This window comes from Tachysurus fulvidraco, chromosome 20 (assembly GCF_022655615.1).
Source record: "Tachysurus fulvidraco isolate hzauxx_2018 chromosome 20, HZAU_PFXX_2.0, whole genome shotgun sequence".
Classification (NCBI taxonomy): Eukaryota; Metazoa; Chordata; class Actinopteri; order Siluriformes; family Bagridae; genus Tachysurus; species Tachysurus fulvidraco.
Window position 1 is genome coordinate 6,097,058 of NC_062537.1, and position 23,533 is coordinate 6,120,590.

Consider the following 23,533-nt stretch of genomic DNA (forward strand, 5'->3'; position numbering starts at 1 on the left):
AGGTACTATAATAAGGAGTGCTTTATTGCCTATGGTAATGAGCTGTGGTACAGCTTTGTGTACCATATAAAATGTGATTCCGTATCTGTTTATATGTTAAGGGCTAAATTTAACTGGGATTAAGCAACCAGACTTTTCCCTCATTTTATCTATGAAGCAGTCTAGAAAGTCTTACATCACTGTGTATGACTAAATGGGAAATAGGAGGTTTCTGACCTCCTGGTATCATCTTGTTGAACAGCTTTTAAACTCCTCTGCTAAAAGACTTGAGATTTTTGAGACTTCCCCCGTCTCCATGTTGCAGTATAAAAAAATAAGGACAAGAAATAACAGCATGATTCAAGGGTTTATTTACTTTTGAGTTGCTGTTTATATTTGTTTATATTTAACTCAACATTTACATAATTTAGCAGGCGCCCTTATCCAGAGCGACTTACATTATCTCATTTTTGTACAGCTGAGCAATTGAGGGTTAAGGGCCTTGCGCAGGGGCCCAACGGTGGCAGTTTGGTGGACCTGTGATCAAACTAACAATATGATTGGTAGCCCAACACCTTAACCACTAGGCTACCACATGCCCACAATATTATAATTATACATTACAATTTTACAATATAATGAAATAAATACCGGGTGATACTTTGATTTAACTGAAATGTTTGAATTCACGTTCTGAAAAGACCGTTTTCATGATCAGATTGCCGTAAATTTCAGCTCTATTATTGCTGAATCTGCTTAAACTAAGTTAAAACTAACTAAACGCTTTTTAATTCCAATTTCTATAGATAGTGACATGAGTTTTTAGATGACGAGAGGACATCAGAACCCTGTAACATGGGAAGGAGGTTCCGAGTACAGAATACTAGGTATTTCTACCTGAACATAAACGCCTTAGATGTTGAGAGATTAAGATAGAAAGAAACCCCTTTTTTTTTAGTCCTGGTGTCTGTCTTTAGTCAGTTAACACACATTCTGATTTCTACTCTAAAACATTTAAAAGTTTACATTACGTTTTTAAAACTTTCTCAGATCGGATCCTGAAACATTGTGAGCGTACAGTGATGAGAATGTAACCAAGAGACAATTCATTGTTGTTTTTTTATTAATATTTTATTCATCTGCAAAGTATAATGAACAGGTTCTGCCTCCGAAATATAAACGTGACTAAATAACCGAGAGGATTAATGAGAAGCATTTTTTTTTAAAGTCAGGTAACAAAAAAAAAAGCAGAACTGCTTACATCGTGTACCAGCGCTAAAGTTTAGTAGCTTTGCCTGAATATTGGATGTTGCATTCAAGAGCATGAGTGTGCTATGCACCATAGACAGATCCTGTGTGTGTGTGTGCGCTTGGGGATTTGCTCATTCCTTGTGTTCCAAACAATGGCTTCTCCAGTGAGTATGAAATGTTCCACATGGAGTGTGTTAAAAACCAGGGGACACTTTTATAAGACATTTATATCGTTAACACAATGTTAACTTGTAAGTAAAGACAATTCATGAACAAATTATATAGAGACCTTTTTTCCCTCAGCCAAGACTTTGTATATATTTTTTGGATCAAATTTCACTAATTCACAACATCTTTTGAGACCCATTTAGTACCATGACTAATGAAGTCTGTTCATAGCTTCATAAATAACATAACATTAACAGGGAAAAAAAGAAAAGCTAACCGAACAGTTTAGTGAGTGTTGACATGACGCTGTGGGTTTCTGACTGTTCATTTTTGGCTTTAGAAGTGTTCGCATAAAGACGTGTCATTTTGTATTAAATCTTTGTCATAACGTATATTTTTCCAGCACTTCAGCTCACACATTACATTTGATAACACTTTTCTATTGTTTTTTTGCATTTAATGGCTTCTATATAGGCACCAAGAAATATTTAGTAGTGCACAATTAATACGCTGATAATTAAACAACTTGCTGTGTAAAGTTTTTGGACTTGGAAAGTTGCCCGCTCAGAGTGTTGTGAATCCTAAACCAGAGCTCATCAAATAATAGTCTAAAGTCATCATTTATTATGTGCATTCCCTTTAATATAGTGCATCTTCTCCAACCTCTTATCTTGTATTCAGAGGTACTAAGTGCAGGACTAGTGAGTGGACTAAATGTTTTACAGGCTGCAGCTTTATTCTCTAGTCAATGTGTTATTTAACCCCAGCCCATGCCGCTGACTGGCTACTTCCCTCTCTTGCCCCGCTTTTTCCTTAAACCGATCTTTCCCGAGCTGTGTGTTGATGGTTCTGGTGTGGATGATGCAGGGGCTGTGACTGTGTTGAGCTGACCCTCCTGGATCTCCTGCCGGATCTCGGTGGACATGTTGTCGATCTGCTTCTGTGCTGAGAGCGTGAACATGATGTCACGCAGTTGGTCCTCGAGCTCTGCGATCTGTGTGTCCTTGTTAGTGGCTATCTCGATACTTCGACGCTCCTCTTCCTGCAGCTTCGCCTGGAGTTGCTGCTGATTGGCTCGCAGACATCGGTTCATTTCCTGCTCTTCCCGCAGCTCCTGGCCCAGCTTGGTCACCTTGTTGTTCAGCTGTGAGCATCTAAATATGAGAGTGGACAAAAAAAAACACACAGCTGGTACAGAAGTCCTGAACTGCTCATGCCATGTTATTTCAGCACACACTGTGCTGAAATTTCAGTTAACAATGATACGCCAACATTCCGTGTGCATGTGTAATTACACCTCTATCTAGATTAGATTAGATTCAACTTTATTTTCATTGCACATGTACAAGGCAACGAAATGCAGTTTAGGTCTAACCAGAGTGCAATAGTAGCAAGTGCAGGATATACAGTTTGTACAAGATTTAAATAAGTTAAGTGGTAATATGAAGTGATTTACAGGTGTGTGCGTACTATGAACAAATATACAGATCTACAGAAGGATATGTGCTGTAATAAAATATGGCTATTACTATAAACAGTAGTTTACAGATATGTATGTTCTATGAATATAATATACAAATGAATATAATATACAGGTGAATATACTGTATATGTGCTATGAACATAATACATTGTTAGTACAATAAACCGATATATACAGGAGGATATGTACTACGGTCATAATATAATATATTGTTGTTATTATGAACAGAAATTATTTGGGTATATACAATGGTAAGGCAAGGGTGAGCAGCAATGCAAAAAAGGAGAGCAAATGAGCATGATTGTATGTAACAGTCCATTAGTGCAATAACGAATTGTGGGGTGTGATTGAGCAAATGTACAAGTGATCAGAAGTTTCAGTTTAAATCTAGGTGTGCACAGTTGGTTTACTGGACTGTTACCTGTTGCTGCTTGCATGTTATATGACTTCCCTGTTTGGCAAGCCTATTTTAAGCGAGTCGTATTTTTAGAAGGTCTGATACTTGGATTCTTGCTACATCATGCACTAATTTGAGGGACCTGTAATTTCCCCTCACAGGCAGCAGAGGGCTCTAAATGAACAAACAGCCCCTGCTCTGGGTTTAGGGAATAGTGAGTATAGTAAAGATTTACTTTCTCTCCATGGTCTGTTTCTCTTTGGTTAACTTATTCAGCCTGAGTTCCAAGTTATCGCACTTCTCAATCGTCTCCTTGAATTTGGCTTTCATATTGCTGATCTGAAAGCACATGAACTTCTTACTTTTCTTATATCTGTGTAGTTGTAAAATAATTAACATGAATGCTACTGGGTGCATTTCCAAACAAGAGGTTTTACCTCTTCTGCCGTTTCCTTTTCTAGATGTACAATTTTATTCTCCCAGTAGATGCGTTGTGAATCCAGTTGGCTGGTCAGCAAAAAAGAATACTAGGAAAAGGTGGTGAATATTCTGAAATATGTCACTGAACACAATAATAATAATAATAATAATAATAATAATAATATCATAAACTAGAGTTAAAAATAAATAATAATCCCCTCAAAAACATACCTCGAGCTGTAACGAATCAATCTTCTCCTCCTGACAGATGTCACCCTCGCACCCGTACTGTACAATTTTGCCGTCCGTCTTGCTGCCAACCAGCCGATGCACGTAGTTATCTTAGTTTACATAAACCACAAAATAATTATCTGACTTTTAGGCAGGAGGTTGGCTCAGAAATGTATATACACACAAACACATACACAGTATGACAAAATGTTTGCATACCGCCTGCATAATCCCAGACTCTCTGATTGCTCTGATTGGTCAGCTGCATGGCGTAGGTGTGCTGTGTTTCCTCAAAGTGCTTGGAGGCATGGAGACTAACGTAGCGGCCGCACCCGACGTGGCCGCAAATCAGGCAGATCCACAAGTTCTGTGGACAAATGTTATGTGTCAGACATCAAATTTGCCATAAAAACACATACTGTAGATTTGTACCTGCTGTAATTATAAAGTGCTTATCCCAGTACTCTTAAAGCTAGAATTACACTGCAATGATTTATAATCCTGCCAGAACTTCTGTTTGCAGTCTGGTTCCTCTTAAAGGTTACTACTTCATGTTCTCAGTCTACGTCAGGATTACCGTAAAGCTGCTTTGTGACAATGTCTACAGATAAACACACACACAACAGAACAGAGTACAACTGAAACATCTGGATACCTCTTGCACACCACACTCAAAGCATTTATTCTCCTCCACAGGCTCTGGGGTTTGACAGTACCGGCACACAGGGCACCTAGAGAGACAAATGTAGTCTGTAGTCACACACAAATGCACATTCACAATGTCATAAATTCTAGCCGTCGGCAAATTTATTGTCCTCGCCTGAGCGTCACTGCCGCTTTACTCAACTGACGAGTCAAAGGTCATCGGCTACAATAGTACAACAGCCTAAAAACAACATGTCGTAATGTTTGGAAAAATCTAGGAAATCTGGAAAAAATTCCCAGCAGAGCATTTTTATAAAAACATAAGAGATGTGAGAATAGTAAATAGTGTATTGTACTGCAGGGCATCGTTATGAACAATAAAAACAAAGGGAAATAATGGAGTACATCAACAACAACAAAAAAAACACGGTTGGATTGAAAGGAGACAGCATCCACTCAGAATGGGTCGTAATTATGTTACACACTTTGTAGAGTTTTTGGAAATCTGTGGATCATTGATCTGTTTGGTTTAGCAGAGAAGCGGATTACTGGAAAGGCTGTTACTCACGTGGCATCCTCCCAACGCCGCAGGCACTGGCTGTGGAAGCTGTGGTTACACAGGGTGGTGAGGACACCGTTCACCGACTCGTCCATGCGCTCCAGACACACCGTGCACTTCGGCAACTCTGTGAGGTCCATCACTGGTAAACTGGCTCCCTGAAGGGGCAAAAAACAAACCAAGCCAACTATATGATAAGATCAAAATGTTTGCAGAAATCCATCGTCATGTATCAACACGAGAAGTGTGTAGGTTTAAAAAAAAAAAAAAAAAGCAAATGCAATTTAAAGCACACTGACAAGATGTACACAATATTATACAATTGAATATTACACACCTTTAATAACCCAAATTAAACTTGCACTGTTTTTTGCTGTAAAGGGGGAAACTGAGATAAATAAATAAATGTCCGCTCTTTTTCCACCTTTAATGTTAGTAAAGTAAAAAAAACTAGATTTTTAAAGTTCGTCCAGACAAACTTTGATGTTGGCTTGTCGGAGCAAGTGTTCCCAAGGGCCGGTATGCTAGGATGGCAATACTCCTGGAGGCGAGCGGTTACGAGCATGTGACGTCACCCGATTACACCTGACACAATTCCCCTCATTGTGCCGAGTGTTTTGATATCACACATCCATTTTGTGGTGTTCTTTTTTTTCTTTTCTTTTCTCTTTTTTTTTTTTTTGGGGGGGGGGGGGGCTGCACATGACATCGTGAGAAAGTTCCCCTCATTGTTCGGAGTGTTTTGATGTGTCACATATGTTGTGGAAAGTTTTTTGATTTTGCATATATTGGGGCCCCGCCCCCAAGAGCCTAAAAGCCAACATAAATATCCAAGTAAAGAGCTGTTTCTGTAGGACTGTGTTGACAGCACCTTGGTTTAAACTCCACTTCTTCAAGCCATGATCCCAAAGAGCTTACAAAGCAAACAGTCTGGTGAAGGACACAACAGAATTTACAAAACTACACGTACGATGGGACACTTATATCGACAAGTTGAGGAAATGAAGCATCATACTGAAACCAAGTAGGTGTAGAAGCTGCCAGGAGATCTACAGCAACATCTGTAAAATACTGATTACCCCCTGCACGTCACGGCTCTCTCTCGTATCCTACACAAGCCCTATACACAAGGTTTTACTCTAATCAAGCAGAAGCTCCACCTGATTTCACTTGTAATCATTTGGTTTTGGCTTTCGGTAGACTCAGGTGTGGCTTTCTGTACAAGACTTTACAACCCATGGTATTACAGATCGCTCCCATTCCAATCTATTTTGGCACAAAAACACAAGTCTCTGTTAGACTGCTGAAGATAAGGAGGAATTTCACCGTCCGGCATGATAAAGACACCGAAGCACAAACCCAAGTTAACAAAGGAACAGCTTCAGCTAAATGTTATCAAAAAGCTGTGGAATGGCTTGAAGCTGGCTGCGCACACGAGTTCCTCGTACAGTCTGATAGATCTGGAGAATTTTCCCCAGTAAGAGTGGAATCAAATGGTCAGTGGATTGCTGTGTTTTTGGTTGATGAATGTTTTAACTGGCCAAAGATTTAGACTTGGAAAAGGTCCTGAAAATGGAGCCTGAAATACTTACCTTCTGCATCTCATCCGTTCATTTATCACATAGCATGTAAATGTGGAATACATAAAGAAGTGCTAAACCTCTGTAAGGAGGGGAGAGAAAAAAAACGAATAAACCGAAAGCAGGATGTTTCCATATTTTTACCTTTTCAGACTTGATCACCTCGGCCCTCTCCACATAGACCAGCTGGCAAACAGCATCCTCGATGGAGTTGAACTGCCGGCCATTGCAGGTTGCATAGAAGCTGTCAGCATCGGCCTATAGAAGAAAAAAGAAAGAAAGAAAATTAATCGACGCAGTTTAATCAATAAAATTCAAGAACTCTTCTGCTGCATTTGGCTTATAATCTTAATCATATATTGCTGGTATTGGAGGCTGACAGGAACTTACTTGGGTGGCAAACTTAATCAGCACCATGTACTGGTTGGGAGTTGAGTCACGGATAATCTTCATGTGCTCCATGACATCGTTAAAGGATGCCACAAACTTCATGAGGTCATGGCTGGTCATTGTTGTCGGCACACTGAGCACGCAAAGCATGGCGCTGCGCCTCACGTCCTCCTTCAGCGACGTCATCTTGCTGTAGCCCAAAGTATACAGGGTGTAAAAACACGGTTGCATACGTGCATTCTTATCAGTATCCAGCAGAACAAAAGGACTCATTGTTCAGAAAATCTGTTTTTTTTTTTCAAAAAAGTTTTTTTTTTTTTTTGACAGAATGTCTTGTCTCTCATTGCCTTGTAAAACATTAACAATGTAATGTACGTATGAATGAATGTTACCATAATGTTAGTTGTAGTGCTAAAGAGGACAAATTGTTCGCACCAAGAGCTGTCAGTGTCTCAAATGAAAAATTCTGTACTTTAAACCAGAATCATTTTTAGATTCGGAGCAATTCTCCTCTATGTTTTAGATTTTTCTATACAGAAACCTGCAAGTACATTTTGATCTCTAACGGGAAAATCACACGTGATGGTGACAATGAAAATCTCCCTCATATGACAGGAGAAATAAACCTTCCAGGAACCAGACACAGAAGGGAACACAACCTTCATTGTGTTATGCAGCTTTATAAGCACAATCTCTGAACAGGCCAAAAAAATAAATTATGTTGAACAGGAAAAGGATGACGACAAGCTTCTGCTTGCTGGTCAGTCAATTGTTGGGCGATCACTGAAGGGAAGAGCTGTATTTGTATTTATTTCAGGTTTTAAAATAGCTAGACTTAGCTTAATGTGCTTCAAAATACCGTTCTAACATACCAAAAGTGTTTTATAGGATTCAGACTCTGTGAATGGGAGAACCACTGAAGAACACTAAACCAGTTTGAGATGAAGTTTGCTTTGTGACACATTAGATTGCAGCCATTAGAAGATGGTTAATAATTGCTATGAAGGGACGCATATGATCAGCGGCAGTACTCAGTAAATACTCAGAAATACTCAAACCTGCCTATCTGGCACCATCACGCATGCCTCAAAATCATTATCATCACAATCTGATGGTAGATGTGAACATCACCTAAAGCTGCATGACATTTCTGCACTGCACTGCTGCCACATGATTGGCTGATTAGATTACTGCATGAATATATGGTTCTATATGTGTCTCATTGTGTGTACTGCACAAAATATATTATGTGGCTTTAAAACAATCATTTAATCTAAATCGTCTTTTCACTAGTTAACATTATACCACTTTTTATTTTAAATCCTGGTCAGGTTTGTGACGAGCTAAAACCTGTCACAGAAACACTGAGGCATGAGGCAGGAATACACCGGTCCATCGCAGACTATAAAGACCATTCTTACTTTGTCTTGTAGAAGTGCATGATGCCATGGATGATCTCCACAGATGGGTTGCCACTGAAGAAAGAGATCTGATCTGGAAGCTGTTTGGAGGGCGAGTCAGGAACTTTAGTGGCATCGACCTCTTCTGTTTTACTGCTGCCGCTTTCCTCTGTTGACTGCGCTCCTCCTTTCTCCCCGGTTCCATCTACAAAAATGCATGCAATTTCCTGAAATTCAGCTATGATTGTTTGCTACCGATGTTGAATATGGTGATGACTAAAAGCTTGCTTATTTGACTGAAATCCCATTTAATGCACCTACATTTTGCAACAATTTCTAAAGCCCAGAGCATACCTAACTGCCATGTTATAATTCAGTTAGAGTCAGAAAAGTCAGTGAAGTGAATTGAATAGGAAATGTATGTTTTGACGTGGTTTGACAATTCTCCTTTTTCTACAGACAAGGCAGGGCTCCTCAGAATCAGTCTGCCCCCTCTCAATCAGCACTACAGAGCTTGAACATTGTGTTCAGGTAATCTAAGTGGGAGCTAGAAGAGACTCTCATTTGGGAAACACGACGAACATATGGCGTTGATTCTAACCTGAACTCGCCACCAAAGTCTCAATCACCATGTCTGACATGACCCGGCGGCCTATGTGCTGATGGAGGATGGCAGCCTTCTCGCGCTCCGTCTTGCCTCCTAGTACCATCCTGGCAGAGGCCAGGGCCTTGTCTTGCATCTCCTCTTCAGACATCTTCTCATCTGTGGGGAAACGGACATCGAAAAAAAAAAAACACCTTACTGAATTTTATTTCCAGTCATCCAGATTCAGCTAGTTGTGAGACGTCAGTGCTTGACAGGATAATCAGCACAAAAACACAGGACAGTGACGTCACACGATGTGCTACCTAAACACTGCACTGTCACTCAGGAGGCGGTGTTCTAGAGGCCACGAAAGTTCTAGAAACGCCTGGAAACCTATTTGTTACCCCTATAAGTCCTGGTTAACGATTTAGCTGGTTGTTAAGGCAACCGTCACTGCATTACCTCATTTCTCTCTCTCCTTTAGATAGTGAGTGACAAATGTACGACTGAGAAAAGCTTTATCACGGCTACTAAAGTGACACCAGCTACATATTCGGCTTGTTTATTAACTTTACCTGCACAATATTGAAAGTCTTGTGGCATAAGCGACTGGTCTGCGAGCTCCAGACGGATCACTACGAGTGAAATGCTCATGTGGTAAACTGTTAGCTCTCACGCTAAACTCTGGAGATTTAATTAGCACATAGCAAAACAAAACAACGCGCGAGCTCCGGGACACATAAACAAAACAGTCAAAAAAAATACCGTTAAACAACTATAGCTACGAAAACGGATTTTCTAATTTATATATAATCTACACATGAATTGAGGGATCCGTCGTTATGTTCAGCTCTTATGTAACAAAACACGAGATATTAACAACTTCAGGACTGAGGTAAATAAAGCTGTCATGATTCGTTTCCGGATCAGGTGATTTGACCCGGAAACGAATGAATCCGAATTTAATTCTAAAATAGAAGCTCGAAATATATATATTTACTGAATATATTTATAAGACGGATTTAAATTACGACGAATTAAAACACACACACACACACACACACACACACACACAGTCCGTGGTGACAAGTCGGCTAATTGCTTTTGTTTCCTTAGAAGATATGTTACAGAAGTGAATATATTTTAAACCTCTTACATTTATCAAGCTGGATACGAATTATTCGCGAAATACGAGTTTTCACAAATACATAAAAATCCAGTCAAACCCCCTAATTTCTATCAATGTACACATATGAAAACGTAATAATAATAATAATGTAAACTTCGTGTGACTGAGAGATGACGTACAAGTCTGTTACTGCCAGACACAGGAACAGTTTCCCGAGGTAATGAATGTATAATGTTATTTATGTCTGTGCTTTTAAGAGTCACTAACAGCTGGAACCAAATCCCTTGTGTGTATAAACACACTTGGCCAACAAACCGGATTCGGATTTCAGTTACACGGGTTTGATGAAAATTTCGTGACACCCAGTCATTTCATATTGCTAAAGAAATATTTTGTGTTTTTTAAAATAATACAGAAATAAAAAATAAAGGATGGCACAATAAATGCATAAATTAAGACCAGTTATTCAAACTGCTGAGTAAAAGCAAGAAGCGCAGCAATGACTCAGCAAATTGGTGCCTTTTACTCTGGTGGCTTCTTAGATTCCATGACTTCCTGTGAAATCCTCCTACTTTTCTAAACACAGCACTGGTGAGGGGGTGCTGATGTGTAATTTCTAGTCTGAGAGTCACTCAAACACTACTAATTATTATTTTTATTTTATTTTTATTTTTTCAAATCAAAACCTGCTTATTGTGATGTGTTTGCTGTCCATGATCACCTCAGTAGATTATATACTTTTTTCCGTTGCTTTCATGTCAAACCATTTTCTTTCTCAATTAATTCATGTCTAGTTCAGCTTTTCTGTAATTCATCTCCATATTTAATATAACAGTCTTCTTTGAGAAAGTGTCTTTTGCTGTTTATTCATAATTTTGGTTATGTAAGCTTTGCCTTTTATGGAAGCATAGATTGTGTAACTTTTGTAAATCTGGTTTGGAGTAGGATTAAAAGAGTGGGGTGCTGTGTAGCTGAAAGTAGACAGTCATTTTGTTTAGTTCTGGTGAGCAATACCATGTTCTCCTGTGTGTTTGATAGCAATGTAATCTGTTTACAGCAGAAGTGGATTACACTGACACAGAGACGCACAAAGAAACAAAAGTCACTGCAGTGTAATTAAGGGTGAATAAACATGGAAGAACCTCCACATTTTTGGGTAAGTTGCAGGATGGAATGATAGAGATGAGTAGCAATTGGTAAAAAAAAAATGAAGGGGTAGACATTTTAATCAATATTTTCATGCTGTCAGTGGTAACCATCTGATCATACACTTTATATAATCACAAAACCATGATACAGTGACATCCTTAATGCTAAAGGATTACTACTAGGATACTAGGATTAGACTAGAACCTGACATCATACTGTTAATGGTCTCTGAATCATTAAAGATCAGAACACACTCTTTTTTCTTGGGATAAAATCATCTAAATGATCAATAATAAACTAATTATGACTAAAAGACTCTAACAAAGTCCATCATTTAAAGGTGGGAGATTCCAACATTAGCAGAATTTTTAAAAATGCCCCCTTCCTTTTGGTTGCTAATTACATGCTAAAGAGGTGGAGCTGTCTGAATTCTTCAGCGGAAAACGATTGGCAGGTTGCAGGAACCTCCTTGTCCTGATTGGTTAAATGTTGTCGGTACCCATAATTGTTGATAATTATAGAGCTACTGTGCCATGATATGCCAAAACCACGGGCTTGGATTATGATTATGATTTTGATCATACTGCAAAGAATTGGTGTTTGACTGTCATTGTGTACACAGCAATAACGGCATGTGAACGCACCCGATACAGCATTCAAAAACACATACACAGATGTAACCATGTAGCCTTGCCACAGACACACTAGTGTGACACATTTTTATACCCAGGGACTTTATTTGCATGTTTAGCTCATGGCATTTTTCCTGGAACACTAAGCCAGAAGTTACAGATCAACCAGAGTGATCACACACACACACACACTCACACACACACACACACACACACACACACACACACACACACACAAATCAAATTGTATGTTTATGCTCTTATGCTCTTTATAACTTCATAGCTTCACACTTCCACTGTACTTGTTTAACTGTTTCTGCTATATCATTGCTCCCCATATGCAAAGAAAAAACATTTACATATATTTGCATAAAAATGACTATATTAGTTATGGTTTCCATGTATCATATATACATATATAGATATATTTTATCAATTATACCACCAAAATATTAGATGTTTCATTATCATCATATGATGTACTGAATATTGTTTAAATATTTTGGAGTTTTTTAAAACCCCACCCAACACCTACTGCATCCATGCTGAATAGATATTTATGGGTGTGACTTTTTTTCAGCACAGTAGAGACGGAGACATAGGGGTGGCTTTTTGAATGTTTGTTACACTAGTTCAGGTGTCACAGTTACGTCAGCCTTGTTTAAACACTGTATTCTTTTACTGCCTACACTTTTAGACACACCAACATTTGTGTGTATTCATGGAGTACAGCAGTTCTCAAATTTGTATCGGTAAAGCATAACCAGAGGGTAAGTGTTTTATGTTATTGTCATGGAAATCATAATCATAGCCGTTATATTTATTATTGAATATTTATTATTTAGTCACTTAAATAATACTATAAATTTAGCTTGGACTATACAAGACAAAAATAGACAATACAAGACAATATAGACAGTATGAGTTTTAAATAGGAATACAGAGTATAAGACAGATCAGTAACATACATAAAGTTTGAGAGTGCATTGAAGTGCAAATAACAGTATTGTGCGTCAGGTACAATAGTTTCCTTTAGAACTTTTGTACAATATACAGCAGCAGTAGTGTATAACGTACACGGATGATGTGATGACTGACAGTTCTGATAATGCAGTACTTATAGATATGAAGCAGGGAACATAATTATGGTGAGTTGGTAATCAGGGTGATTGATAGATTGGGGAAAGAAACTGTTCCTGTGTCTGGCAGTTTTAGTAAACAGAGTTCTGTAGCGGCTGTCAGAAGGAAGGAGCTGAACGAGGATGTGTCCAGGGTGTGAAGGGTCAGTAGTGATGTTTCCTGCCCGGTTTCTGGTTCTTGTATGGTACAAGTCCTGGGGAGTGGGCAGGGGCACCAATTATTTTTTCTGCTTGTTTAACAATGCGTCTGTTCCTGTCCTGTTTTGTTGCTGCACCAAACCAGATGGTGATGGATGTGCACAGGACACATTCAATGACTGCAGTGTAGAACAGTATTAACAGCTCCTGTGGCAGACTGTACGTCCTTAATTGGAACAGAAAGTACATCCTTTGCTGGGCCTTCATTTACATCATATTGGTGTAGTAATAGTAGCATTGTAGTGGTGGTGCTTTGCTGGTCTTTTTTGTATCTGCTAAGAGGCTCATATATGGCCTAAAATGCATGAATGTGGTAGGTTTAAGTGATAAAATGTCCAATGATTGTGTGTATTTTACTTTCGTATGTATCTGGATATGTAATTGAATGGATGGAAGTAATGGAAGCATCAAGGACAAGTTGTTTCTGTCTGTTTCTATTTGTTCTGTCTCCTAAATATTGTTGATTATATCATGAAACTGACAACTGAGGCACTACACTGTTTGACCTGAAAATAGAATGTACACGTGCATTTCTCATATTTAAAAAAAAAAGTCATTTCTTTAGCGCCTTCTAATGTGCTAGGAAGAAACGTTTTCTAGTCGTTATCAGAGGAAGCAGCTGTGGTATGAGTGATGATGTCTATCATCAACGAGTCGGCACATTATGATGAACGAGTCGGCTCTTTTACATGAACGAGTTGGCTCTTTTCTTGCAGCGAATTGTCTGATTGTAGAACTCAGTTTATCAAGTTAAGTTCAATTGAAGTACAAACACGTGTTAACGTGTTTTTTTTTCTGTTCTTTTTTTATTGTGTGTTTTCTGTGTTTTTCTGTACATTATATCAATATATCAATATTCAAAATATCGCAAACCTTTGTACTGCTTAGACTATGAGTCGCTTTGGGAGTCGAGAGACTCGACTCTTTTCGAGTGAGCCGAAAACAGCTGGAATAATCATCATGACACGTTATGCCACCGTATTGAACAAGTGTTTGGTAAACCGACTAATTTGACACTTTATTCGGTATGGAAGTATGCGGTTTTGGACTTTTATTAGTATTTTGTTCAGTAGATTCTGGCTTTCTGATTATATGTGGTGAAGAGGAAGGGGGAGGGGTTTAGGGGAAAGATGAGCAACTAGGTGGAGTTCAAGAAGTGGTGAGTGGAGGTCAGAATTATCTCCTCCTTTTTCTCTTCTTCTGTCCTCTCACCATGCTCCACGCCTGAAGAAGGCTTTGAGACTTTACCAGATCTTTCCTTTGAGTTCAGCTGAAGGTAAGTCGCGTGCGTTCGGGAGTGCGCGTGTGTGTGTGCGCGTGTGTTTGTGTGTGCGAAGTAGTTTTCGTGCAGCTGCAGATAGTAGCTGCAATCTTCTTCTCACCCCCCTTAAGCTTGACACAGTGTCTACTTCCCGTTTCGCAGGGTTCAGTTGTAAGCCAGAGCTAAAACATTCACACAGAACTAATAGTAGGCAGTAATAAAGACATATTTTCCAGGTTTCTCTCTCTCTCACTCACACACACACACACACACACACACACACACACGCGCGCGCGCGCGCACTTTCTCTCTCTCTCTCTCTCTCTCTCTCTCTCTCTCTCTCTCTCTCTCACTCTCACTCACTCACTCACTCTCACTCACACACACAGGGTAACTATGGATTGTGTGCAGTTTTTTAATACTGTACAATAACTACAAATGGGTGTGTTGGCACATGATTCCAAGGACGGAAAGCGCGCGGATCTGTGCAGGAAGAGCAGAAGTAGTTTAAACGCGCGAGCTCTTTTAAAACACGCGCATTCCTCAAGTGGTGTGTCCAGGAAACTTATCAATGGACTCTTCCAAAGAGATGATCCTCATGTGGTGTCCTGTGTCCATTAACCGGAATAACCGGCTTTATTAAGAGTGCAATAACCTGTGAGGCCTTTTGTGTACAACGGCGAATGATCAGATGAGTACTATTTGCATGCACACACAAACACAGACACACACACACACACACACACTCACACACACACACACTCACACACACACAGTCTGCCTATACAAGCCTTTTGAGAAAAGGAAACAAACCGCGACTTGATGACTTTTATGGTTTGGGTTTCATTTCTCATATAACTTTATTTATTTTTATTTATTTATTTTTACACCTAATACTTTGATTAGTTTTTTTGCTTCTTCTGATTTCCCTTCGTTTTGGTAAAGCGGGTACACGTCATATAAGAACAGCCCGTGACTCATGGGCTTGCTTTGGATGGTGAAGCTTGGAGACAAAGCACTCTGGTCATCAGTGATCATCGAACTCTTCGGCAGGAAGGAATTAGTGTTTCGTCTGTGGTGATCTCGGAAATTGCGCTGACCTGTTAGTTCCTCAGGAGCTTGGTTGCTTAATTTCACTCAACTACAAACTGTTGTAGAAAAGACATTATTTAAATTTACATTATTAACTGTCAATTTTTACCCAAATGAGGATGAGGTTCCTTTCAGAGCCGATTTCCTCTCAAGGTTTCTTCCTCATATGCTTCTTCTTTTTTTTTTGCCAACATCACCTCCGCCTTGTTTATTAAGAATAGATGTTAGAGATATATAGTAACTTAATTTTAAACTTCAATTTTTGTTGTTTTCATACTTACGTAAAGCTGCTTTGACACAATGTGAATGGTTAAAAGTGCTATACAAATAAAAATTACATTAAATACCATTAACTTGAGCTTGTTAAAATGTATTCCAGCATCAGTTTATTAACATACATGTTACTGTTTGATTTTCACAGATGGGGGACCAAAACCTTACTGCCATGGTTTCAGAGGATGAATTGGAGAAGACCAAGGAAGACGGGACACTCACATTCTCTCAGTTCTCCTCAACTGTACGGGCTGTGGTGCGAATTCGCCAGAAGTACCAAGCAATGAAAAGGCGCCAAATGGAGCGGGCAGCATCAGCATCCCTGCACAGCGCACATATAATGTCTCAGTGCAGTGATCCTCGCTCCAACAGCCCCAAGATCTTCACGTTCGATTTAGTGGATGGTAACAGTCCTGTCCATGTAAGCAAGAAAAGGAGAAAGAAAAAGGGACGTGTCCTATTCCCCAATAGCAGTCGCCGAGTCTTGCCCACCAAGGAGCAGAGCCGGGCAAAGAGCTGCCTGGTCTTGCTGTGCGTTGTGGTTTTCTTGCAGGTTTACAACGCCATTGAAAACCTAGATGACCATGTGCTTAAATACGATCTGGAAGGACTCGAGAAAACCCTTAAAAGAGAGGTTTTTGGACAGCAGGATGCAACTGATGGCCTCTTAAGCCATTTAAAAGATTACTTGTCAACGTATGTTCACAGTAAACCTTTAGTTGTGTCTCTTCTTGGGCCCAGTGGTGTAGGAAAGAGCCACATAGGAAGGCTGTTGGCTCAGCACTTCCGTTCTGTAGTGGGCGAGCAGTTGGTGATGCAGTACTTTGTGCTACACCACTGTCCCACAGAAGATGTCCCAATCTGTACCGATGCCCTGACATCCCAAGTCTCTGAGATAGTCACACGGGCCGAAGAAGAAGAGAAGATCCCGCTGTTAATTTTTGATGAGATGGAGCACATGCCTTCTGAGCTGCTGGACACTGTGCAAACTCTTGTCGTGAAAAAAGACAACAACGAATATTTGAACGCCATCTACATCCTCATCAGTAACCTGGAGCAGGAGGAGATCACAAAGTTTGTGCTGCAGAACTCCACGACCAACACCGTTTCGGGCCGAGGGATCATTAGCAAGGAGTTGAACAATTTGCTGCAAAATAATCTTAAAAAGCATCACTTGATTTGGATGGAGGTGGAGTTGCTGCCTCTCATGCTTCTGGAAAAAAGTCATGTCATGGAATGTTTTATTGATGAGATGTCCAGGGAAGGATTTTACCCAGAACGCTCTCATGTAGAAAGACTAGCAGATGAGCTGGGTTACTATTCTGTGGGTGAAAGGGAGTTTTCACACACTGGATGTAAGCAAGTGGTGGCAAAAGTGAATCTTCTGTGAAACTCAAGGCGGAAGTGAGTACAAGAATACACCGGCACATCAAAATCAGTACTAACCTGTGATGGCTGGAAACATCAACTATCAGTTGGGTTTTCTCCCAACTTCTATGGTTTATTTTCCAGCTCAAAAGAGGAATGTTATGAATGTTGAATTTTAAAAGATGTTTTTAATGCATTTGCCCCATTTATACATTAGTTAACTAGAAAGCATTGATGAGTGTTTCTCTCACTGTGAGGAAAGATTCCTGTCTACTTTGTTTTGTAGTTGGCTGCTACTTGTAAACATTTGTAGGATGGAACATGTCAACAAATGGTAAATTCTCCCAAGGGAAACTACGGCAGTGTAGCTGAGAGGCCTTTTTAAAAAAAAAATGGTTTTGAGTTGTAAACCTGAGCATTATTTTGGAGGGGAGCTGTGTGGGATTTCTTAATAGCCATTAAACCTCTTTGTATAAGCTGTAACTTAGTGTCTTGCTGTCGGAATCCTGAATTTCCTTGAAGTTCTTGTTTCACATTATGTCAGATGATGCTGTTAGTACAACTGTTGCTGTTAGAACACACACAAATGACTGTCAAAATCATCAAACCAAAGGACTGGTGATTATATTTTGTACTATTTTGCTAAGTCAGTGGAATTGCTGTGTTAGGTAAATTTGCTTTAGCCCAGTGTATAGTATTAAAGTGAAGAATTGAATAAAATTTATTAAAAAACGATAAAGCACACAAGAAATACTCAACTCAAATTAATCACAAATTACCTTCATGTGTCATTTCTATTGTTTTTTTCTTTCCGATCATCCAAAGGGAACAAGCCATGATAACTTTGACAACAAAAGATCAGATTCACACTTGAAAATAAGCTTTTTTTTCTTTTGTGGGGGAAAAACATCATATTTAGCTTTTTATCCAATTGATCTGTAGCTAAAAAATAAGAGCTAAAATGTGTGAAATACAATCAGTTCTTCTAAATTAATACTAATATTTACATCACATTAATGAACATGAATGACATCGAATGTTCCCTTGAATACCAGTTTTCAGTTAAAGTTTATTGCAGGATGCTGATGAAGGAATTTATTGACACGTTCACTTAATAATCATGTTGAAAAGTCTGTGTACCGACTACAGGATATTACACTACAACCTACTAGCTTTCTTATTTTTATACTGAAATCCCCCAAAAGACAAAGTTATCTCTGGTAATAAAACAGGAAAATATCTTGAATTAATTGTATACCGAGAAGGGCACGGTGTCTTAGTGGTTAGCATGTTTGCCTCACACCTCCTGGGTTGGGGGTTCAACTCCCGCCTCCGCCTTGTGTGTGTGGAGTTTGCATGTTCTCCCCGTGCCTCAGGGGTTTCCTCCGGGTACTCCGGTTTCCTCCCTCGGTCCAAAGACATGCATGGTAGGTTGATTGGCATCTCTGGAAAATTGTCCGTAGTGTGTGAGTGAATGAGTGTGTGTGCCCTGCGATGGGTTGGCACTCCGTCCAGGGTGTATCCTGCCTTGATGCCCGAGGATGCCTGAGATAGGCACAGGCTCCCCGTGACCAGAGAAGTTCGGATAAGCGGTAGAAAATGAATTAATGAATGAATTGTATACCGACTCCAACTGCCATTAAATGCCATGAAACCTGTAGTGGTGTAGTGCAGGTTTTTTTAAAAATAATTATTATTTTTAACAGTAATGCTTGTGTAAAACGAATGATGGAACGTGGAAGAGAAATACTACAAGACTGGGCATTTATGCTTCGAGTTCAAAGCCCATTCCAACTTTATGTCCTCCAGTGCTGAAATTCTTGCCATCGATGAGCGCAGAGAGAGTCACTTTCACACCTAAACAGGACGAAGAGCGGGAAGGAAGGGGAACAGAAGAAGAGTTATGTTCATATGCTTTCTAGTGGAGGAAACTGCTGAAAAGCACATGAGCAAAATATTAGAAAGACAGAGGTTACCTGGTCGCAGAGTCTGAGTGTAACCAATTCCAATCAGACTGGCATTGTTCACCTTGGCCTGTAGGTGCAAAATTAGAGACAAATGATCAAGAGCTTCATTTTGCCCCTTAATTGTAATCATTGTGAACTTTAGTTGCTGGCTCCTGACAGAGTTTACAAGACGTTTATTGACATTGTTTAACTCTTACATTGGCAAGATGCATGTAGCTCTTGCTATCCATCTATGTCCATGTATATTTATACACAGAGCAATTTAGTCACTAAGGTAATGATAATGACAGTAGTGACGTCAGAGCATTTACTTCATCTCTACATTAATGTACCGGTGCAGCAGCACTTTAGTCTTTTAGTCTGTCCAGCTCTCTCTCTACCTCAATAGCCATGTTAATACCAATTTCCTCTATCAAAGCAATCGTCCTAGATTGCCAACCATGTCAGGCTCTGGAACTTTGAGTTCAACTTTGAAGTAAGAAGCTTTTCCCCCTAATCTCTCTATAACATCATTACACCACACAATCACAGGAATAACAAAAACACAAATCATCACTGGAGTAACTTAAACATCAAATAGTTCAATCTAATCATTTTTATTATTAATAAGTTTCCTTTAAATGACTACTTTAGGCAGCCCCAGGAATTCACCTCCTGACCCACTAACTCACAGACAAAGAAGCATCACTGTCTAGCTGGTACTTGGCAGCAATGCCAAAGCGTGTGTTGTTGCTGCCAGCAGTCCAGGCCAGATTGACCGCAGTCTCCAGCTGATTGTTAACCTTCTGGTAGACAGAGCCACCAAACTCAGTTCCATCATTACTGAAACAAACAAACAAACAAAAAATCATGTTTAGGAATTGTATGTTCTTCACCCAATAATGGAATATCTGAATATCTTAAAGATTAGACCAAAACAGCAACAGAAATTAAGAAATAATTCCTATTTAGAAATAATGTGCATTTGTTAACTGGTATTACATTTTATACAGGCAATGAAACTCACACATTGGTGTGAAGCTGGAAATCACCAGCCTTGTAGCCAAGAGCAAAGTTGTTCTGCACCAGTTTGGTCTTAGCTGTGTCAAATGCCATTTGGTAACCAGCCAACCAGCCTGCGTAGCCCAAAACAGCTGCGGAATGCACGACTGGGCCCTCAAAGTCAACATCGCAGGCCAGGTTGATGTAGTCCCGCTTGTAGCCACTCTTCAGCTTGCCACTCTTCTTACTACGGTTAAAGGAAGAGAATATTTTAGTGAGTGCAGATTCAGTTAGGTTCATTCCACAACTGGTTCATTCCATTTGACCAATCATCAGGCCTCCCAAATAGTGTAGTAGATGCAGGTGCTCAGGCAAGCACTGTGAGAGTCCAAGTTTCAATCCTGAAAATCCACTGCCATCCCTGCTTTTTAGCTTAAAAAAGAAATGCGTTTCTCAGACCCCATCAAGCAATTAGCCCCTCCTGTAAGAACGCGAGCAGTGAGTTGAAACACTTCCCTCAAAGGAAGCGTGGTAGCTTTCAGCTCTGCTGATTTATAGCCATTATGCTATAAAAGGTCTATCAAGTGAATATTGCCTAGAAACAATTTTGTTTTATTTTAAAATCAGCAAATTACACCCATATTGTGTACTAACATTAACCACAACAAGCTCAGTGCATTCAATACATAACTCACAGTACTATCTACACATTTCTGACACTGTTCCTGCTTTTCATGAACAGCACTCACCCTGTGTTTGGGACAAAGGACGTGTCAAGTGCCACCTTCAAGCCCTTTGCCAGCTGTTCAAAAAAAAGAAAAATCATTTTACACCACTGACACTATTAGTAATAATCTGATGAAGTAAATAAAAGACGATCGAGATGCTTGTCCACCTGGTCCTCCACAGAAAGCTCGGTAGTGAGAGTGTTGTCCGTGTTCCATTTCTGATTGAGACCCAGGCCCAGCTCCTTCAGCTTGTACTTGGTCTCCAAACTACCACCGGCCTTGCCAGTGTCAATATTAGTAGAGCCAGATGTGTTGAATTCCTGGAAGCAAAAAATGAGAGAGGATTTAAAGACTAATCCAAATAAACCACACCTACATGAAGAATTACTTGTAGGGCAGCTTATAAAACAAGCATTAATAAATCATTTTTACTCACCAGAAGAAAATTAATTTTATAGCAAAAGATTTTGATTCAAGTAAACTGTTCACTGATTATTTTTATAGCCCACATTTGAAGCTGGTACAAAGTAAAACAGCCATTTCTGCATGGAGACATGCAGCAACTTTTGGATTCTACTCAAACTGCAGCATCTGCTATGTTATTATCCCATAGTCTATCCCATAGACTCCCATTATAAAATTCTGAGGTTTATAACTCGGCAAGCTTTCGAACTATCTACACCAAACTCGGCCAGCTCCTTTAGGGTGATACTCTGAACAAAGTTTTAAATTGGTGTACCGACTGGCCTATTGGTTGTCCCACAGCCCCGCCCCCAAATATCCAAAATCAAAAAACTTTTTACAACATGGACATATCAAAACACTCAGAACATTGAGGGGAACGTCCTCACAGGTATTCTGATGACGTCACGTGACGTCACGTGAAAATCAAAAATTAGCACAACATGGGCATGACATATATCAAAACACTCAGCCCAATGAGGGGAATTACCTCACGTGTATTCTGGTGATGTCACATGATGTCACGTGAAAATAAATAATTAGCACAACATGGACATGTGACATATCAAAACACTCAGCCCAATGAGGGAAACTTCCTCAAGAGTATTCGGATGATGTCACACGCTTGTCTCCACCTGCCTTAAAAATGTTTTGGCACCCTAGCTTTCTGTCCACTTTCTGTCCTCCATAAAGCACCGGCCTTTGCGAATACTTGCTTCGTCAAAGCCAACATCAAAGTTTGTTTCGACGAACTTTACAAATCTAGCTTCTTGTAAAACATAAAAATACACAAAAATTCTAACACTGGTCAGGTTCAATCAATAGTCTGTCCTCATTGTACAAGATAAAAAAAAAAAGCCTACTCCAGAAGTGCATCGTACATTCAATTACATTTGATTTGTATAACACTTTTTAACGACAGACATTTTTACAAAGCAGGTTGTTCCAGTCTGAGTCTGTTTTAGTTCATTAATCTTTTAACATTGAATGTTTGACAATGAGTGTAAGTCAACTGTAGCAAATCAGATTCAAACATCAAAAGAAAGGAAGTTGGCAGCAACAGGAAGTGTAGCTCCAGGCGGAAAGAAAAACACAAAGTGGAAAAGAAGTGAAAAACATCAGATTAACTCACAACTCCATTCTGCGATTTGGTCTTCAGGTCCAGCTTCACTATTCCAAATCCTACAGACAGACAAAGCAAAAGACAAGACCGGGCTAAAAAAAAACTTGTTTCATCAAACATAGACGATCTTCAAAAGCTTTTAATTTCTAAATAAACCAAAACAACAGGTATGAACTCACCATAGCCTTTGCTAAAGATATCCTTCGCTGCTTTTCCGAGGTCAGAGTAGTTAGGAGGAACAGACATTGTGCCTAATAAAATAAAAGGTTATAATCAGTGCCAACCAGGAGTACAGTGGCGTCTCATACAGGTCCTGAGACTAGGTTCTTTACACAGCATCCAACCATCAGCAAACACATCTATCTGAAATAATAATAATAAACACGAATCAGATTTTTGATACATAGAATGCTTGACTATGATGATTAATGCTTGATGCAATGCAATTCATGAACTACAAGAAGCAAACAAAGACCTGGCTGATGACCTCAACACCTTCTACTGCAGAATTCAGAATCAGAATCCGGTTTATTGGCCAACTGTGTTGACACAAACAAGAAATTTGGTTCCAGCTGTTTGTGACTCTCAAAAGTACAGACATAAATAACATTAGACTATACGAGATAATACAGACTATACAATACAATGCAGATGTGATACAATAGACATTATGAGTATTAAATATGAATACAGAATATATGACTGATCAGTTACGTACATAAAGTGTGGGAAGTGCAAATAACAGTACTGTGCAATATTACGCTTTTTGTACAATATACAGCAGCAGTAGTGTATAACGTACACGGATGATGTGATGACTGACAGTTCTGATAATGCAGTACTTATGCTATAAAGCAGGGAATATAATAAACCTGATTCTGACACTGCTTAGGCAAACTTGTGCTGATGTAAATCAGAAAATCATGAACTGCTAACAAGTAC

General features: G+C 39.4%; 3 protein-coding genes across 8 annotated transcripts; 1 reads left to right on the forward strand and 2 right to left on the reverse strand.

Moving 5' to 3' along the window:
• Positions 1-1,084: 1,084 nt before the first annotated feature.
• On the reverse strand, positions 1,085-10,028 carry LOC113638371 (BRCA1 associated protein). 2 transcript variants are annotated; one of them, XM_027139456.2, is made up of 12 exons: positions 9,665-10,027; positions 9,105-9,266; positions 8,525-8,708; positions 7,104-7,293; positions 6,858-6,971; positions 5,143-5,291; positions 4,585-4,660; positions 4,149-4,296; positions 3,930-4,039; positions 3,716-3,805; positions 3,514-3,617; positions 1,085-2,552 (listed from the first exon to the last, which is right to left on the reverse strand). In XM_027139456.2, exons 1-12 carry the CDS (start codon positions 9,741-9,743, stop codon positions 2,183-2,185), a joined length of 1,776 nt encoding a protein of 591 aa, XP_026995257.1. In that variant the 5' UTR covers positions 9,744-10,027; the 3' UTR covers positions 1,085-2,182. The 2 variants fall into 2 exon arrangements, with proteins under 2 accessions (XP_026995257.1, XP_026995258.1); XM_027139457.2 differs by lacking the exon at positions 3,514-3,617 and having other exon boundaries at positions 9,665-10,028.
• A 385-nt stretch (positions 10,029-10,413) lies between these two features.
• tor4aa (torsin family 4, member Aa) lies at positions 10,414-18,096 on the forward strand. Of its 5 annotated transcripts, none has more exons than XM_027139458.2 (2): positions 10,414-10,435; positions 16,111-18,096. In XM_027139458.2, exon 2 carries the CDS (start codon positions 16,111-16,113, stop codon positions 17,350-17,352), a length of 1,242 nt encoding a protein of 413 aa, XP_026995259.2. In that variant the 5' UTR covers positions 10,414-10,435; the 3' UTR covers positions 17,353-18,096. The 5 variants fall into 5 exon arrangements, with proteins under 5 accessions (XP_026995259.2, XP_047660576.1, XP_047660579.1 ...); XM_047804620.1 differs by lacking the exon at positions 10,414-10,435 and adding an exon at positions 11,276-11,374; XM_047804623.1 differs by lacking the exon at positions 10,414-10,435 and adding an exon at positions 12,629-12,769.
• Positions 18,097-18,379: 283 nt separating this feature from the next.
• Positions 18,380-22,982, reverse strand: LOC113638373 (voltage-dependent anion-selective channel protein 2-like). The gene is made up of 8 exons (XM_027139459.2): positions 22,771-22,982; positions 22,601-22,650; positions 21,174-21,326; positions 21,028-21,080; positions 20,304-20,525; positions 19,969-20,119; positions 19,307-19,364; positions 18,380-19,187 (listed from the first exon to the last, which is right to left on the reverse strand). The coding sequence occupies exons 1-8, from the start codon at positions 22,835-22,837 to the stop codon at positions 19,096-19,098; spliced, it is 846 nt and encodes a 281-aa protein (XP_026995260.2). The 5' UTR covers positions 22,838-22,982; the 3' UTR covers positions 18,380-19,095.
• Positions 22,983-23,533: the final 551 nt, after the last annotated feature.

Coding starts and splice junctions, on each gene's coding strand:
- LOC113638371 (XM_027139456.2), bottom strand. CDS start 9,743: ATGAGCATTTCACTCGTAGTGATCCGTCTGGAGCTCGCAGACCAGTCG. Junction 7,294..8,524: donor ATGCACTTCTACAAGACAAA/GTAAGAATGGTC, acceptor TTTGGGCTACAG/CAAGATGACGTCGCTGAAGG. Junction 4,661..5,142: donor CGGCGTTGGGAGGATGCCAC/GTGAGTAACAGC, acceptor TTGTCTCTCTAG/GTGCCCTGTGTGCCGGTACT.
- tor4aa (XM_047804620.1), top strand. CDS start 11,351: ATGGAAGAACCTCCACATTTTTGG. Junction 11,375..16,110: donor AAGAACCTCCACATTTTTGG/GTAAGTTGCAGG, acceptor TGATTTTCACAG/ATGGGGGACCAAAACCTTAC.
- LOC113638373 (XM_027139459.2), bottom strand. CDS start 22,837: ATGTCTGTTCCTCCTAACTACTCTGACCTCGGAAAAGCAGCGAAGGAT. Junction 21,327..22,600: donor CCAAATCGCAGAATGGAGTT/GTGAGTTAATCT, acceptor TTTTGCTTCCAG/GAATTCAACACATCTGGCTC. Junction 20,120..20,303: donor TTCCAGCTTCACACCAATGT/GTGAGTTTCATT, acceptor TGTTTGTTTCAG/TAATGATGGAACTGAGTTTG.